This window comes from Haemorhous mexicanus, chromosome 3, assembly GCF_027477595.1.
Source record: "Haemorhous mexicanus isolate bHaeMex1 chromosome 3, bHaeMex1.pri, whole genome shotgun sequence".
In the NCBI taxonomy this organism is placed as follows: domain Eukaryota; kingdom Metazoa; phylum Chordata; class Aves; order Passeriformes; family Fringillidae; genus Haemorhous; species Haemorhous mexicanus.
Genome location: NC_082343.1, coordinates 63,144,868 through 63,164,275, shown reverse-complemented (window position 1 = coordinate 63,164,275; position 19,408 = coordinate 63,144,868). Strand labels below are relative to the sequence as shown.

Sequence of the window (19,408 nt, the reverse complement as noted above, 5' to 3'; positions counted from 1 at the left end):
ACAATGGTGAATAAAATAAAACCTCTATAAAAAGTTTCCATCTAAATCTTTCTTTCACATATCTAACTTACCTAAATTAAGATTTTACCATTCCACATCAGAGTAAATGACTTCTCTGTAATACCATTGAAACTACGTAGGCCTGTGAAGTTTGCCAAAGAGAATGCCTGTGTCTCTGCACTTACTGTAGGAAGAAAAGCCAATGGTCACTATCACCTCTAGTTTAAGTGTCTTGCTTCTGTACCTGTGCCTACGTGTACAGGGCAGGATGAGTCCTGGCTTTTGTGTCCTGTGAAGTGAAATTACACTGCAGCATATAGTTGTTTTTTATGATAAAAAGGCAGAAAAACTAATAACAGACATGGCTCTTTTTGTGTATTCTCAGCCCCATGGACTTTGCTCAGCCCGTGTCCTTTGAAAATGCAGATATTGGCCGATGTCCCACACTAGAGCCAGAAGTTAGGCCAACTGAGGATGAAGATAAACCAACTCGTGCAACAGTTCTAGTCCAGCCTGAACCAGACACTAATGGAGAGACAGAAGGGCCAAGAATCCCTCCTGCTTCTCCTCCTCCAACACCATCTCTATCGTCAGCACTTGTAAGTTTAAATCACTTCAGTCAGATAGAGTTTGAAAAGTTTCTTTTCCCAGGCAAAATTGAAAAGCTATTCATCAAGAATAATGAAGCACTTTGTCACTATTTTTGTGGTAATTCAGCATGATGCTTAAATGGAACACCATGTTTCAGGTCAGTAAAACCTGTGGATAATGGAAAACTGGCTGATATCATTTGTTTGGATTATCACAACAGTAATTTAAAGAACAATATAGCTTTAGAAGTATCTTTGGCTTGCATGCTTAGCCGTAAACCCTTACACTTCAGGGTGTAAGCCAAGCAATATTTGCTTGGGGTTGGAAGGGAAATTTTCCCGTGGGAAATCCATTTCATTATGATATTTCTTGTGCTGGTCTCTGATGCACATGAGAGCAGTTATGTCAGTGACATGATGAAGAAAAAGATAAACCAGGAGGCCTATTCAATATGGCAATTCCTCCACTGCAATTTTATAACTTCAGTCAGGAGAATTACAAAATGAAACCCCAGTCACTGCTAAATTGAGCTCAACTGTTGTTACCAGAAATAAACAGTGAGATAGTGGCAAACAGTCTTATACAAGAAAATTTAAGGAAGAAACTCCTTGTCTCACAAGTGTAGTAGTTTTATAAGCTGATGCAACATTTTACCATTCACAAGCGTATGTTTACACATCTGAATATCAAAATGAATAATGCATACACCAGAACATATTTTTGAGGGGAAAATTATTTGTATTTTGTTAGACCTGAATACAACCAACAGGTTTATGCAGGTTACATAGTTTAGTATGAGTGAGGTTTCAAAGTGGTGTGAAAAGACTGCACATTCCCCAGTTAGGAACTTGTTTGCATTATTGGAATTTACACTTCAATAGTAATGAGATGGTTTCGAGAAGAACCTAAATTCTATTTTAAATATATGACCACCTTTGTTGGCCAGTATATATGGTTTTATCTAGAAAGACTTGTCAGGTATTACTGAAATCTCCACATCACATGCATGGAAATGGGAGCCTTGGGTTCAAGGCAGGCAAGCTCCAGCTCAGTTCTTACCGTGCCCCAAGCCCCACAGTTACAGACACCGGCCTCTCAATGCTCTGGGGCAGCGGCTGTGACTCGTTCCCACAAGGTGGAGTAGTTGCAGCACCAGGGCTCCCATGCAGCTTTTCTGTTTGGAGTTCAAAGCAAATTTGCAGTACAGTAAGGCTACTATAGAAAGATAAGGAACCAGGCAACAAGGTAAAAAGGATTATCCAGTTTAATACTCACTGTTGTGAAGGAATGTAGTTGTAGTATCTGTTGATTAAACCTTAACAACAAATAAAGAAAAAAACCACAGAAGAGCATGAAAGAGTAAGTGCACACTTCCGAAGACTATAAACACTAACTTTTGAAATAGCAAAATTGAGAGGACTAGATTTACTCATTAATATCAGAAACTAGTCCCATTCCAACTAAGTGAGTTTTGTATATCACTTATCTAGAGCAGCGATAATTTAAACCTGGAATTCTAAATAAAACACCATTAGTCCTCTTCTGTCTTGCAAATAATGAAACTGTTTCAGTATGCTAAAGACTTGAAAGTATTTTAAATAAGGCAAGCTTTTGGATAACTGTTACATTCATATTAATGAGTTCTTCAAAGTATTTGTAAGGGGACTGTTGCAAAAAAGTAACTACAATCTGGTAATGAGATAACACTCATATAAGGTGGCACTCATACTACAGTAGATTATACAGCATCTCAGTGTAGAAGTACTGCATATGGAAAATGTGCAGCAGAAAAAAGTATTTTCATGTAGGAGGCTTAAATAACTTATATGCTCTGTTTGAGTACTTTTAGGACCATTTTTATCTACATGCATCCATCTGCATGTAAAAGGGGAGGGCAGTTGAATCCCAAACGAGGAAAAAACCTACCCTGTACTAAAGGCAAGACAAGATCCATAAGTAGGACAGTTGGGAAATACACCAGCCAACAGTCTGCTGCTGCTGCTTGCTGTGAATGCCAGAGTGTTCCTCAACCCTGGGTAACTGCTGCTTCTGTCTCACGTTGTTCCCTGCTCCTCAGGGCTCTCTTGCCGCTGACACGAAGAGCGCCAGCCTTCCTTCTGCCTTTGACTCCGTGACGGTACCGCCCGCTTTTGATCTGTGCATTTCTGCCATGTGTTATTAACAGCATCCAGTGAACTGTGGGGACTGCTTCAGTGCTTTTGCTACTAATTGCTTTCTTTGCAATTGCTAATACAGCAAATGAGAATATGGAGAATGTGTGACAGTCCACCAGCGGCCTTTTCTGCTCTTAATTTCCACTGCCATACACACCGAGCTTCTTGACCTACCAGTCAAGTCCCTGACATCTTACAAGACTGAAGTAAAGTGCAGCTGAAGAGTTCAGTCTCTCATGTAATGTGGGAGATTATTAAGCAGCCAGAACACATTAAGGCCATTACTCAAAAAGCAAAGCTGAGATATTTTAATACAGGCTGGTCACCCATGCTTAGTGCACAGTCTGGTGAAAGCTGTAAAGCTGGCTGTCCTTAGATAAAACAAAAGTGGACACAGGCTTGTGAATAAAATATGGATATTTTTTAAACATGCCCTACTTTGTTTTTCCTTTTGCTGACTTTTCATAAGGAATGCTTACTATTATAAGTAGTTCTTAGCAAGCAATCAGTGTGTGCTATGATTCCAGCCACCATAGGGTGTTGGACACTCTCCCACACTCCTTGCCCTTTCTTACAGTCACCCTGCTGCAATGAAGAAAAACTGCAGCGTTTACTGGTGCTGGGGAGCAGCTTGTGTCAGGGTCAGACCCTTTACTAACATATACCAGCCTAGGACTAAATTTACTGTCAGAATACATCCTTTTACCATGTAAAATGTAAAAGTGCGCCAGAGAAAAGCGTGTGTATGTATGTTCCAATTCTTTCCAGTACCAGTTGTTATTCCCTATCTTTAAATTTTAGGAAGCTCAAATGTAATTGAAGGTATTATATGCATGGTATTGTCATTAGCTTAGTTGTTAGACTTCTAGATAAGCCTGTAAAGCTTTAAATAACTCAAAATTTTACCCTGCATTATGGGAATATGATTTGTCTTTTATTTTTGATGATCACTGGAAGACTGTATTATACATTCATAACCCTGCTTGGTCCTGATGAATTTTCCCTGTTTTTCCCTCCATTGCATATTGATGTATCAATTGTTTTTGTCATAATGCACGGTGTTCTACTCTGTCATATTCAAACCAGAGCATTTATTATGCAAAACTATATTTAAGAGGTGTTCTATACTGTTGTAAAGATCTTTGTGGTGTGTGAAAGCAAAAAATATTGCAGAAATACTGAGTGGGAGAGGGAAATAAATTTCCTCTTTCCAGTTGAAATCTCAGGGCTTAAGTCACTCATGGCATTTTTAAAATATTTCAGAGAAAGAACTCTGTCAGCAAACCTCTGCACCTTGTGCTTTGCAGGCCCCTGCTGAGTCAGGGCTCAAATAAGAGACTGTCACCAATCCAAAATGATAGCAGCCACAGTGCTTAAAAACAGAGCTTGCAGCTATCAAAGTTTGTTTCTTTCCCAGCAGTATTGTCCGATATTTTGTTGAGTTAGATCCTCTGAGTAGTTTCCTCACAATACTCTCAGTGGGAGGCAAAAGCCAGACGTGAGTAGAAGCTGGTAATTACCATGGTCTCACATTGCCCCAGGCACTCCTAACAAGAGCTTTAGGACCAGAGATTAAAAGACCTGGTGAAATTAAAATGAGAAAATTACAGTGGGCAGAAGATATTTTACCTTGCATTGTTGCACCACTTCAAGATTAATAGAAGTGGAACTACAGGGAGGGGTTTGTTTCTTTACAAGCTGGGTAATGTCTCTGCATTAGACAGCTGGGGGATTTCAACAGCTGTTACATCTATCCATCAGTTATTCGCATTCCCTGGTTGTTTGGGGGCGCCTTCCAACAGCACCAGGGGAAACAACAGCACATTAAGCAAAGAATACAGTTGTAAAACAATATAAAGAAGTAAAATGAAGGATTCATTGACAGCTGCAGTATCTGAAACTACTTTTAACTCATTATTTTTAAGGTGACTGGATTTCAAGTTGACAACAAAGCATCCCTTTAAAACTTAAATCTTGTTTCATTTCTGTAAGAGGGCATCCTACTGTGTAAAACTCAGTTATGTGAGCTAAGAGTACACTGAACTGCCTGGAAATCACTTAAGACTCTTGTAAATGTCCACTGGTGAAAGCATGAAAGCAGCAATGCTCATATATAACTTTTATTTGCTTTTACAGCTCTCTTAATGAGCTCTGCCTTTACACCAAGTTCCTGTCAGACTGGTTTATAACTTTAGCTGGTTTGAGGAGACATCGTCTCACTGGAAAATTGCAGGGCCAGTCTCTAGACTAGGTACAATAGTCTCAGTCCTGAGCAGGTGGCAGACTCCCAGCATATGCACAGCTGAGACAGATACAAAATACGAAGTTTGCATGATTGCTGTGTATTTTGCAGGATTCCTGCGCTGCTGACACAGAACCAGCCATTTTAGAAGGTGGCAAGCAGTTTGGTCTTTCAAGGAACAGCCACATTGCAGTTGCATTTGATGACACAAAAGTGAAAAACAGGTATGATGTTTGTTTCAGCAATGAGTTTTTATGGAATACTGTCAAAATAAAATGCCTCTTCTAATTCTCCCAAAGGTATCTCCCAAAACTATGGACATAATGTGAAAAGATCACACGCCATGACTAATTAATTTCATTAAGCAAACCTAAAAATGCGTTAAAGTATAAAATCTACGCAACGAAATGCCCACCTAAGTAGCTCACAAAAACAATTTACTTCTTTGTTTGTAAAGGTTTGGGCATGCACAGATCCCAGACTAATTTCCTAAAAATCAGAGTAATGGAATCAGGTTGTGCAACTGACTTCAAAGATGGCTTTTTCAGAGGAAAGTTTTATTGTTCAGTAACTTTATAATTTCTTTTAAGAAGGAAATTTTTTCCCTTTCCTCCAATATTTAAGATCAATCTTGCACAGTAAAAAGGAGAAATTATATTGCTACCCCAAAGTATAACACTATATACATGTAGCTGTTGGCATGCAAAGGAATTCCATGAACTGTTTATAAAAATGTGACTTTTTTCAATGGATTTGTGAAAATGGAATTTGTTAGTTGTTTTAATTTTTGTTCTGCAGGCACATGGTCATTAACAAACGTGCCATGACACATCACTAAGCAGTTTTGCTGCTTATAGTTTCCAAATCCATTAGCCCCATGCTTATTTATCCCTATAATATGTTGTACCACATATGCTAATTTTAGAAAACTAGGAATGATCCTGGACTGATCATTTTCATGCAATGATTTTTCATTTATATTATCAGCTGCTTTCAGGTACTGACTTTGCAGCTCAGCTTGAGCAAAGTTAGTGATGTATTGCCAGTGCAACTTTAGCATTAGAAAATGTAAATAATTTCTTCACAGGTTCATGGTAATGTTGAGAACCTTTCCTTGAGGAGGTTCTCAGCATTACCATTCTGTCCAAGGGGTCATTAGGTTTGCTCAGACACAGCCTCATTTTCTCTTGGGAGAGATCAGAATAAGTGTTTTATATCCTCATTGTAAACTGTTCTGTCTGCTTCTTTAAAAGTTTTGCAACCTGTCTTCAGGCAATACAACTCATTAGAAACTCAACATTTGCCAGCTGTCACTACAGCTCTCTCCTCTTTGTGAGCATTATGTGTGTGGATGATGGATAACGCTGCTGGAATTTTACAAGTGCTGGGATTTTCTAGCTGCTACAGCTGCAGCTGAGAATTGCATCTTGAAATTCTATGCCAAGATTGTAGTTTTCTATCTCCATAGCAAAGGAGCTAATGAATGCTCACATGTCAGAGATCAGATAGGTGTGAAATGTAATTTGCATAAAACCAGGTGATTTTCCTTGAATTCTAATGGACAAGTAAAATTGGCCACTAGCAGTATAAATTTTTTTTAGAAAAAACACAAAAAGGTCAAGCAGATGAATTTGCCTAGGGCCTGACTCCAAATATCTTTTCCTTTTTTACTGGTACCTGTTTGTTTGATTTCTAGGCTCACAATTGAATTTGAAGTCCGAACAACAGCTGATTCTGGCTTGCTGTTCTATATGGCCCGCATCAACCACGCTGATTTTGCTACAGTTCAAATAAAGAATGGTCTGCCTTACTTCAGTTATGATCTGGGGAGTGGAAACACCAGCACAATGATTTCCAACAAAATAAATGATGGCCAGTGGCACCAGGTATAATAGTGTCTAATTCTAAATTATTCTTTGTAATGGTAAGAGTGAGCTTTGTTTTGCCTTGAGATATTTGCAAAATGTAGTCCACACAAGCCAAACTTTACAACTAGTATTTTCTAGGGAAAAAGAGAAAATAATCTAGCAAAAAATTTTGTCAGATGCACTGGTACACGGAAATGTGTCCTTCAGGAAACACATATTTCTGAACATATTTAAAATATGTGCCATGGATAGTAAGGAACTACAGAAAATGTTCCTTCTTGCTTAATAGGGCTCATGTGAGTATCAGCTCATGATGATGGAATACACCATTAAAACCAGTTGTTTCTACATTAATAATGTCATTGTTAAGGCAGATTGCTGAGAATAAAGGGGAAAAAAAAAAAGAAGTAAAATGTAAGTAAACCTTCCCTGGATTATTAATTCAGTAGGGAATAAATATGATATTCATGGATTTATTTGGCAGCACCTTCTGTGACTTTATGAGGGAGCATTATATGCAATTCCTGTGACACTTGGATGCTAAGAGAAGGAATGATATCACAGCTATGAAATTTAATATTTACTGGGCCAAGGACAACAGACACACAGTGTATTCATTAGGTGACCTACTGGAAGGCATCGTTCAAGACAGAGAAGCAAAGTATACATGTAACTGTTGGTTGAATTTATATGCTATAAGTTACATTGAATTTTGTACAGATATTTAGAAATTCAGCATCCACATCTCATCCCCAAATGAGAAAAAAATCGAATTGCATTTTCTCTTACACTTTAATTGCCTCATTTCCACTCTGTTCTCCAGGAATTTTATTTTCATGAGGTTTTCAGTCATGAACTTTTTGATGATAGCAACTCCTCTAAACCAAGGTATTTCATAAAGAGAAAAAATGAAGTTGTAGTAGTCATTTATCTCTTTCATATAATGCCTGGAAGCACTGGCAGCAGACCAAGACCCCATTCTGCTACTCCCTCTGTAGATACAGAAGAGATGGTTTTGCTTCTTTAGCCATTTTCTCTTTATTCTAAAAAATTTATTCTAAGAACTAAGTGGAGCATATATTTCTTAATGGAAGATTGTGCTCTTTGGGCATACAGCCTGACACTCTACAAGAGAGGGCCCCTTTTTGTAGATCCTGTTTCTGTAGCAGAGAATGGAGACAAAGTCACAGTTCCCAAAAAGCAAAAAAAATTTTGAGAAGGAGGGAAGGCAATGCTTTTAGGAAAAGGCGAAAGTCTTTGTGTCTGATAAAGCAGGGGCTTCTCTTTAAAATAATCCTTTAGTGACAACCTTTTCTCCATTTGGAATGATTTAGGTTAAAAACATTTCCATCAGTCTTACAGAAGCCACTTGGTGCTGCTGCTACCCCGCTCTCTGTTTAGGTCCTCTGGAAGAATGTCTGTTCCCAGTTCCTGTCTCATCCACCTAATGCTCCTTCTGCCCAAGGTGTAGTTATCCATCTCAAATTTACAGTTTTCTGTAAACACCAAGTTCAGGCCCTTGCCTTCAGGCCATCCTTGTCAGTGTTGTCATTCCCACTGCATGACAGATTCACTGCCAAACTGGAGCAGAAGCAGCCATGTTAAAGAAGAGCCAAAAAATGCTGTTTGTCTCTCTTTGCTATTCTGGTGAGCCAACTACTACACTGTTTAGGAATCTGCTAACATGCATTATGCATTCTGCATGTATTCATTTTTATGCAGAACCGTTATTATACTGAGTTGTAGATATTTCAATAGAAACTTCTAGAAAGACATTGGCCTAGAATTTCCTCAGCTCTTCAGCAACTGCACTCCCTCCATGCAGTTCACAGTCCATTTGTCTGAACAGAAGCCATAATTCCAACAGAACATAGTTGGTATTGTATTACCTCTAGCATGAACTGTCTGATCTGAGGCATGTCCAAGCTAGTGGAATCGTAAACTCAATATTTCCTGCAAACATGTGCTGCTATTTGCAACTATTGCAAAGATTTGCAACCGGTGCCATAACATTCAGCATTTATTCTGAAGTACTTGTCTATTCTCAGTACTTAAAATTGCTGTCTGATTCCAGGAAAAAAAATACTGTGCCGTGCCAATTGTAACGTAAAAATGAAGCATTTTAAAGGCATCTCAAGTCTTTTCAGTAATTCTAGTAAATAATTTTCATGATGCCTCCTGACCCAGATGCAAGTAAAATGTTGGCACAAAACTTTGCTCAGGAGCTTTGTTCTATAAGTATTATCCATAGCTGCTGCTGTGGTACTTCTGTAACCCCTCCTACTACTTTCTTGTGTATTGTTATGTGTCTTGGACTGTAACACTAGTTACAATCTGAAAGTGCGTGGGCTGTCAGGAAACAATCTGTAATTGTATCGCATTTTTGTGTCTTTCTAGATAAAAGTAAGTCGAGTGAAGCAAGAAGGAAATCTCATAGTAGATGGAGTTTCTAATGAGACTGTGAGCCCCAAGAAGGCCGATATACTGGATGTTGTAGGAATGCTGTATGTGGGAGGATTGCCCATTAACTACACAACCAGGAGAATTGGTCCGGTAAGCAAATTGGTTTAAGTTATCTCACATGCTTTAAGTATGTCCTGATTGGTGCAAATATCTTCCCAGTTTTGTCTTGCTTTTCCCTCAGACTGCTCAAGGATATGGATAAAATGGACCTTAGTGGAGGTAAACAACATTCTGTCAGTGGAATGATCTGACTCAGAATCCAATTAATAAAAAAAAAAAAAAAAAAAAAAAAAAATATATATATATATATCAATTATTTACTGTTTTGGAAAAGCAGAAAGTTCCATACACTTGTATCCATTTGGATCACTGCACAGCTAGAGTTTCTGAGTACCACTTGCCTTTTCTCTTGGCTGTAATTAATCTAGCAGCAATGCTAATAAACAGTGAAATGATCTCCTACAAGGAGCATCAGAAGCCAAAATTACCCAAAATTACTCGACAAAGTACCCAGAATACAGCTGCTTACTCTAATAATCAGGTTTGTGTTGCTACTGCTAAAAGAGGAGGGAATGTGTTTTGAAGGAAGGCCATGCAAATTCTGTTGTCCTCTTTCTATTTCCAAATTAAATGTGCGTATATAAATTTATCACTGTCTTGGTTCAAATACCCAGCTTCCATGCTAACATGGAAGATGACAGAGAACCCAGAGAAATAAATATAATTTTGTCCTAAATTTTGTAGAGTTAACTAGGAACATTGTATTCTGTCACCCAGACCATCTACCGCATCTGTCTGCACAACCCTATGCCAGTCATCTCACTGATGCCCTTCCAACCTCCCAAGACACACCAGTATCAGAACGGGAGAAAAACCTCTTCCATGCTTCCTTTTGCTCTCTCTGAAGATGGTTCTTTCAGAGCAGAAGCCAGAAGCTGAATGAATTTAATCATTGTAAACAACAAATTTGGCATCTAGCACAGCACAATTCAGACATAAAAAAAATGGAATGTCAGTAGGAGCTATGTCTGGGCTCATCCTGGGTTGGTAAAGAGAATCCATGAAGAGCAGGCAAAGCACAGATCTGGTAATGAAACAAAAGAGACTCCCAAAGAAACTGCACTTGAGTAAATACTATTATACCAAGATGTTTAGGGAATGGAATACAAATACAATTTTCCAATGTCTAATACCATTATGGACAGGCAAGAGTTCCCTTCTTTCAGTGGACAAAATAAATACAGAAAAAGAACTCCTAGATCCTTCTTAAGTCCATGTATTGACTCATGCATAGGGAATGAAGGGGATGAGTAACCACTCTAATCTGAGAGTTGTATTCCATAAAGAAAATAGACCTGTAAGATCATGTTTCTTAGTAAATAATTAATTGTGCAGAAAGCCCAACTTGAGGCTAATCTAAATCATTAGGATTTACCAAACCAGATCTGAGGCACTGAAAGCCAAAAGCAATTCTTTACCCACAACATATAATTCCTAGTAGTATCAATATATGCTCTTTGAAATATATCTGCAATTTACACATACTAATCTAAGGAGAAAGATCACACTGTGTCCTTAGCTATTGCTATTTGTCAGAGGTAATGGAGGGAACCCATGCAGATAAATGGCTCAGTCTGGCAAAAACAGTCATGTTAGGTCCTGTCAGTCTTATGTGCTTTGGGATTAAATGAAGCTGTGACTCCAAATGTGTAAAAAATGATGCTTGCCTTCCAGTCCTGCTCAGTAAAGTACACTGCAATGTGTAAGACTGTTGGGTTGTAGCTTCATGCAGAGGCTCTGAAGCAAGTTGAAAGGATGTGTTACCTTAGTCAGGGCTTTCTTCTGTACACGCTTTAGTCCTTCTACACAGTACTCTATTATGTAACCATGGTGGGTTTCATAATAGAGTTGAGCTTCAGCAGGTGTCACATTTTGAGCACTCAAAACTGCTTTCAGCAAAAGAGGTCCTATTACTGTTCCCATGCTAAAGTAGAACCAGATTTGCTTTTCCATAGGGAAGAGAAAATTGTAAAGTTAGAGAACATTATCTAATCATCTACAAATCTTGCATTTCTGTGATTTTTTCTTGAAGTGAAGGTTTGTTTTGTTTTCTGGCATTTCTTTTTTTTTTTTTTTTGATAACAAGATTTGTTGATCTGAAGATGACTTACTTTGAAATTAAAAAAAAGTACTACTTATGAAAAATCTGACAGAAAGCATTGTTCAGCTCAGAACTGAATTTGTTCACTGGTATTGCTCAAGTTCTCATGAAAATATTGTTCAGGTGTATTTAGCTGTAATAAGCTGTATAATTTCATAGTACATACAGCTTTTATTTACAAAAAAATAAATTCGTGGAAATTCTTTCCAATTATGGGTCAGAACATTGTTAGAGAGGGTAGTGGGCAGAGTCAAGACTTCTCTCTGCAGGTGTGCCTTTGTCCTTTTTGTATTTGTATGTATTTCTAGGCTGAATTTTATATGCTGATGGTTATTCTCCTTCTTTCTACTACACTGCTTATGAATCTATCTTCTTTTTCTTCCTCCAAGTACATGATGTATCATTTTCCTCTGTCTCACTGGTATCAAGGATAGATTTTCCTAACTCAAAGATCAAAGCCTCTGTCTGAATCTGAGAACCAAAATGCAGCTTATGCTGAACTTGGAGAGAAGAAGGGAGAGCGAGTTCTGGAGGAGATGCCAGTGGCTTTCAGAGGTCCCACCGGGATGCCCTGCTCACACCCAGAAAAACCCCTGCCCCAGGCAGATTCCTGGGTAATCAAACCACTGTTCTAAGTGTGCCCAGACCCCCAGCTGGGGGTCACAGTGTGCCCAGCCCAGGAGCCAAACTCGAGCTGCAGTTTGCTACCCTTCACAGGAGCCTCCATGGACACGAGCACATTCCCTGCCTCCACCTGCCTCTCTGGCCAGCTGAGGGGCTTTCATCACTGCAGTCCTCAGACTGTGTGCAGTCAACAACCTTCCCACAGGGGCTTTGTTCATTTTAGTAGTGATGTTACCTGCATTACCTCTGTTTTACCATGCAACATTAGGCCCACAGTAAAGGGATTAAAGGAAGGGAAAAAAGAAAACCCACCTAGTAAAATTACCAGCAGCCCAGAGAACTATAGCCACTATCTTCATCTACTTGCAAACCCCGTAACCTAGCCAATTAAAAAGGCAAAGTGTAGGCCATTAAATTCTTGCATTGCTGATGTAATTTGCTATGTTTCATTATGTGGTGTATTATTTTATGTCCTTTCCAGTAAGCCAAATAGATGTGACTCACATCACAGCTGAAAAGTAATGTAATTCATCTTCAGTATGATTAAGAATAGATTCCAATTACAATCAGATATTAAGGATTAGCCATGTAAAATTCAAGTTTTATTCAGCTCCATAAATCCAGCAGAGAAGTAGAGAAAATGCACTCATCGATTGCACGCTTTAGGCTTGCTTCTCATAGTTTTACATTTTGTTTGAAATATTGACTGCAGGTCCTCCATAGCATTGATGGCTGCATCAGGAATTTTAAAATGACAGAATCACCTGTTGACCTGAACAATCCAACTTCCAGCTTCAATGTTGGAAAATGCTTTGTCACTGCACAGAAGGGAACGTACTTCGATGGAACAGGCTTTGCCAAAACAGGTAATGAACAACAATCCTGGTGATAGTCAAAGAACAGAGGAGGAGATTCTGCTTTGAAAAACCCCCAGTGTTACTGAACTCCAGTTGTCTGGAGGCAAAGTGAGACCAGTACTTGAAAATCTTGCTGATCATTTTTAGTTATCCTGCCTGAGGAAAGACGATGTGACTTCCTAGCAAGGTCTTGCACTAAGCACAAGTGACATAAAAGTTATTTAAATGGTTTCACATGAAATGGAGTGCATTAACAATGTCAAGTTAGTTACTTTGCCTTACACTCAGCACAATTTGTGTGATGATTATTAGGAATAATGTATTAGATGCTTATATTCTTTTTATTTTGCTTCCCCTTTTCTCTCCAAGTTGGTGCATACAGAGTGGGAACAGATCTGCTCGTGGAATTTGAATTCCGTACAACACGAATGAACGGTGTTCTCCTAGGAGTCAGCAGCCAGAAAATGGATGGGCTTGGCATCGAATTAGTAGGTGGAAAAGTGAGTAGCAAAGCCATTTTGTTTCTTCAAACTATGCTTAGATAGCATTGGTAGTTTGAATACAAGGTTACTATCCCAATCTCAAGATGTCTCAAACAATAACAGGGCTCTCGAAGGAGAGCCACACTTGCACCTTCCCATGCTTCTAGAGGATTTTACACTTTTAAAAGATAGCTTAAAAGATTCTGTAATACTTGAGTCTCCTAAAACTACAGTCAGGTCTTAAATTAGTGACTACATAAGAAGTTTTGAGGAAAGGCTTTGTCATTAGTAATACTGGCTTTTCTTGGATATCTTTTGATTCACAGTCTGGAAACAGTCCTTATTCTGTCTCTATGAAGATTTTAGAGGGGTGTAAAATACCCTAAAACTAAGACCAAAAAAATGGGAAAATGACAACTTAGGCAGCAATTTTGCATATTTCCACTTGTGTTAACTCAGTGATAGATCCCAGAGGGACAGCAACCCGCATAGTCTTTGGTGTGTACAGTCAATCCATGTTGACTTCAAAAAACCAAACAAACTAACAAAAACAACTGAGCTGTTTTGAAAGCTTGCTGATGCCCACGCTGTGCTTTTCAGGTGATGTTTCACGTTGACAATGGGGCAGGCCGATTCTCTGCTGTCTATGAGCCTGAGGCACCCGGCAGTTTGTGTGACGGGCAGTGGCACAAGGTCCTTGCAAACAAGATCAAACACCGCCTGGAGCTGACTGTGGATGGCAGACAGGTGGAGACTGACAGCCCAAACAGGGCCTCAACCTCAGCAGACACAAACGACCCTCTCTTTGTCGGGGGCTATCCTGGTGAGCATGCAACACACAAATTGTGCTTTACTTAGGCTCCAATAATGCTGCCTTGGTAATGGCTTAAATGTAAGTAGGACTAGTATGCCAAAGATGAGTGATAAGACAGGATGAGTTTGTATCAGTCGACGTGGATGCACATTTCTGCATTCAGCTGCATTTCAGAACAAGAAGTTCTGCAACAAGAGACTCTCACAGATACCCCTGCCCCATTTCAAACATAGGCACTGTCACAGGGGATCAGGCAGATTTTCTGCCTTCTGCTGCTCACACACACACAGCCTCCCTCTAAAAACTTTCTGTTTAGCAATAGCATAATAGTTATCTTGCAGTAGTAACAGCATTTGGCATATTTAAATTTAACTTAGAAACAGCAAATTTTAACCAAAGAGTGTATATTACCCTTGAGGAGGCAGGGCAGTGTATGTGTAAATCAGCCTGAAAGACCTGAGGAACTGAGAATAAGAGCAACAGCTTGCACAGAGAGGTAAGAAGACCATCTCTTTCTAATTAATGCCTTTGCTTGTGGTCTGCTGGGTTTTAAATGAGAAAAACCCATCATCTACATTTGCTAATCAGTATTCTGGAAGCTCTCAAGAGAACTTGTTGTATGGAGAGGTAATTGAACAGTATGGAGAATTAGGCTGAGGTCTGTAGCTGGCTTCATCTTCCACTAAGCTGATAATAAATGCTAGTGTTCATCTCTTCATAGACAGTCAATAAATTTTCTAACAGCAGTTTATTTTCTGAAATTACAGTTAATATGTTTGCAAAGTACCAATTTTGTTGCATTTGTAATAATATTCCCTCTAGCTTGCAAACCAAAACAAAAAAGCAAAGTATGTTTGCAGTATGTGTCTGCTCTAGTGCATACTGAGGTCAATGGCAAGACACATCTTAGTTAATTGTTAAATTATTTTCTGGAAGTTGTTTTTTCACCCATTCTTATGTGTGATACAGTGCACCTAAAAAGCCTTCTCTCTCAAGCTTTGGAACATTTAAAAAATTGTCCTTGGTACTGACATATGACAGTTGAACTTTAGTCACAATGACCATCAATAAAGACCAACAACAGTGTGCCAGAAGGAAAACAGTTTTGTGGCAGCCTTTTTATAACAAAACAAGATTCTAGCATAGGAGCCAGCACTGAAGAAACACTGCAGATGGAGTTACTGTCTCACTCTGGACTGCATGTCAAGAGGAGAGACACAAATCACAGTAACACTGCTATCTGTACAAAACAAACCTACACTTACCTCATGTTGAAGGGATATTTGTGAGTTCAGCCACATGGCAAGTTATGAAATTATTTAATAAACCTACTGCATGTGTAAACACTTCACTTTTCTTTTGCTGCCTAGTCTAGCTCATCCAGGATTTTTTTTAATATTCCCAATACCCAGACAGCCACATCACAAATTTGAAGCACAGTACCGTGGGATTTTGTAAAATTAGTATTTGTTTTTTTCCACTCCCCTTGAAGCTGCATAAATAGAGCAAAACAATTGTAAATCAGCTAGAATTAACTGATGGAGAATTTTCTGTGTAGTGAAAATTTTCACCACCATAGACAAGAACAGAGATTCCTGGGTACCCATAAAAGCTAGCATTCATCTGTTGATATCACTCTTCCCTGTGCAAGGAGAAACAGATGGATTCAGCCATCTTATCCTCTGTGAAACAAAATAATGCTGTGGCCAGACACTCTCTGCAAGTGTAAAGTTACTTCTGCAACTCACTTGAAAGAACACTGAGAAACAAGTTGAGCCACAAATTTCAAGCAGTTGAGAGAAATATTTCCAGCTTCCCAAGCAAACCACCCTCACTTCCATCCCCTCCTTCATTAGTGGAAAAGACTCCAACTCCTGGTTTTACTATCAACAAAGGAAAAAAAGAATACTTGAAAACTATCAAAACCAGTCTGTAAATGACATCTGAAATCCATCCTGAGGAACTGGCTTCTTTGTGATGTTAGGACTGAAATTGCATCCATTTTGGCATATTTTTCCCATCTATTATTCTGTGGATAAACAGCTTGAGAAGTTGAATATCTGCAGAGCATCACATGTGCATTGTACACCATTTGTAGGTAGCAAGCTGCATACATGGGTTACAATGGCAGTTTATATGTGTTCAGATCCTGCCACTTTTATAGTAGGATAGAAAAAGAAAGGAAGTCTGGATTGCTATCTAACATAAGCATTCATCATATTTGCGCATAATATTTGTAATTTTTTAATAATGAAATGTACAGGAAATAAAACATTCATATTTTTCTGGGGGCATCTCTTCTCATGCAAGACTCTCAAAGAACAAAATTAGGTATCAACTCTAACTGACATGATTTTCCTTTCTAATTTTTTTCCTTCCTTCAGATGGTGTGACCCAGTTTGGGCTGACGACTAATATCCGTTTTAAAGGCTGCATTCGATTTCTAAAGCTGACCAAGGGTACTGCAAAACCTCAAGAGATTAACTTTAGCAAAGCTTTGGAGCTGAAGGGTGTCCAGCCACTGTCATGCCCTGCAGACTGATGCTCACTCAGCCAGTATGGGTCTGTTTATATAAGCACCTCAGATTAAAAAAAAAATAAATCTATATCTTCATTGCATTAATAATAAAATGTCTTTGTGCAAGTATCTGATTAGTGTTTGTGGTATATTCCAATGGCTCTTTCAATGTATCTCCCAGGAATGCATGAACTAACCCCTTCTCCCATCCCCTTCATTAAGAGAGTAACAGTAATTTTTATCTGTCTCTTTCCTTATAGCTTGAAATGGAAATGTTTCATCTTTCTTGTGATGAGTGAGACCATATACTCTGCAGGTTTTTCCTTTTCTATGGAACACAAGACCACAAAAATATCTCAAGTTGGAAGGGAAGCATAAGGATCATCGAGTCCAACTCTCTGAAATGCTCACTAAATGCTTTTGGTGAGATAGATCTCCACACTTGTATTCCTTTACAAGTCTAAATACAGTGCACTTGTGGGCATGCACAGCCTTATCCTTCATTAGCATAATAACTTGCTTCAAAAAATTATGCTTTGGTCACAGCCAAGAGCTTTTACAAAACCTTCCTGATCATATTTCCCATGATGTTTCACTGAGAAATTAAATGTGGTCCATATGGCTGTTGTCATGCTATAGCTGTGGAACCAAGTGCAGGAAGGAAAATGTTGGTACTTAATTTATTTGGGATTATTGATGAAAATATGTTGCGCCTAAAATCTCTGCTATATCACTTGAACAGCAAAGAATTTTAGCAGAGGTTACATTGTTTGGTGTTGGGACACTGAGTCTCTAATCAAGGGAGTAGAACTGGGTTCTGTTACTTATCTTGAAATATAGTTTTAAATGGTCCTTAAATAAAGTTTGACATCGCTGCTCTCTTCCACTGAAGAGAGATACTGAAGTTACACATAGCAAAAAATCACAAACCAGTTTTCTAAAGGAAGATGAAATCTTGACACTTGGAGCAGAATAGAGGTGAAGCAAGAACATTCCAGAGATTATTAGTGCAACACCTACTACTGATCTCTGCTATTATCTATTAATGAAATTCTTATTTGAAAAGCAGCTTCCAAAGTTCAACTCTGCTGCTTCTGCCTGATGTTGTCAGTTTGTAAGGAATACTGAATGAAGAAGCCACCCCAAATCTTCCTTAAATAAAATTTATAATGCTATGTGGATAGCAGTTTAACTATAGATGGAGAGAGGAAAGTTGCTTCCTAGATTCTCACTAAAATGCCAAATCTTAGCAATTTTCCACATGCTTTGTATGTTTTAGAGGGCTGTGGAATCTTCACTGAAGTGAGGGTTGTGTTTTCTGTGGATTGTTTCAAGTTGTTAGACTGTGGTTTTGCAAAGGTTGTGATTGGACCTTCAGAACAGCTGCTGTAGGAACATAAAAAACCTACCTATGCAAAATAAAAAAACAACTTAAAAATTCCTGGCAGTAAGGTAGCACAACCATGTAATTAAATGAAAAGGTTTACAAAATTATTTTGTTCTGCCCACAAGGAGCCTTGAATACACATTTTCAGGAATTCTGACATTGCTAAAAGAAAGGCAGCTGCAAAATTTGTGCATAGGCTACCTGCAAAATTTGTGCTTGCCAGTGAGCACTCCTGCTGGATTGCTTTGTATTTTACAAAAGGCCTTTTTGGCATACAATGTTTCTTTAAACTCTCATGGGAGGAAAAAAAAAAACAACCCTTTACACTGGGAAAATGCATTAAAGGGATGGTAATAAATATGTATAACAGCACTCTAACGGGGAGTCTACATCAATCAGATACACCTGAAGAAAAAAACATCTAACTCCTGTGAAGTCTTGAAGTAATTGCCTTCAGCAAGTATTCTAGTTTTAGTTGCAATTGGCCTTTAATGTTAAGGAACAGTTAATGGCTGCTCAGTGTTCAAAGTGCTAAGAATTAGTAAAGCATGCATTTGTCTCTGAAAAAGCCTAATTACTGGACATGTACTGTCTTCAACTTCTACATGGTTGTGCTTTTAACAAGCACACTGTAAAATATTAATGTGTTTCTGTATTATTCTTTATGCATCATGTATTTACCTATTCTCATGCCAATAATGTTTCGGGCTAGTTTGAGCAGCACAAGAAAAGCAGGCCATAATACTTCAAATACAGATTAGTATTTCAAAAAGTCTTAAAAAATATAAACAAAGCCCCAAGACAATGTTATTGTTGTGAATGTCTCACAACACTCAACAGCTGATTGTTGGCCCACTACACTACCCAGGCACATTTCCTAGCCTCTAGAGTCAATTCAACATGTTCAATTCTTTTTTAACCCAAACATGCTTGCAAAGGTTTTGCAGTTAGTTTTGGGGGTTTTTTGAGGGCAGACTTGAAGACACAAGGGAAATTTGAACAACTGAGCCTAGAGCTCCACGAGTCAAACCATGCCCAGCCTCAGAGGCAGGAAATTGCCACTGCCCTGCTTAGTGCTGCATCAGCAATGGTCTTTCACATAAATATGTCTTTGCCTTCAAAACAATTTCTATATAAAAGAAGTGGAATGGGAAAAAAGAAAAAGAGAGGCCTTTATGTTCTTAGCTCTGTTGAATTATTTCTTTCTTGCGTGACCTTCCAGGAATG

General features: G+C 38.6%; 1 protein-coding gene across 5 annotated transcripts in view; it reads left to right on the top strand.

Moving 5' to 3' along the window:
- Positions 1-16,923, top strand: part of LAMA2 (laminin subunit alpha 2) — a 339,355-nt gene extending 322,432 nt beyond the window's left edge. For all 5 annotated transcript variants that reach the window (XM_059842130.1, XM_059842129.1, XM_059842128.1 and 2 more), the window contains 8 exons: positions 386-599; positions 5,119-5,231; positions 6,704-6,893; positions 9,273-9,428; positions 12,836-12,989; positions 13,350-13,480; positions 14,063-14,285; positions 16,661-16,923. In XM_059842130.1, coding sequence (XP_059698113.1) covers positions 386-599; positions 5,119-5,231; positions 6,704-6,893; positions 9,273-9,428; positions 12,836-12,989; positions 13,350-13,480; positions 14,063-14,285; positions 16,661-16,818 — 1,339 coding nt within the window. In that variant the 3' untranslated portion in view covers positions 16,819-16,923. The remainder of the gene's footprint in view (positions 1-385; positions 600-5,118; positions 5,232-6,703; positions 6,894-9,272; positions 9,429-12,835; positions 12,990-13,349; positions 13,481-14,062; positions 14,286-16,660) is intronic.
- Positions 16,924-19,408: the final 2,485 nt, after the last annotated feature.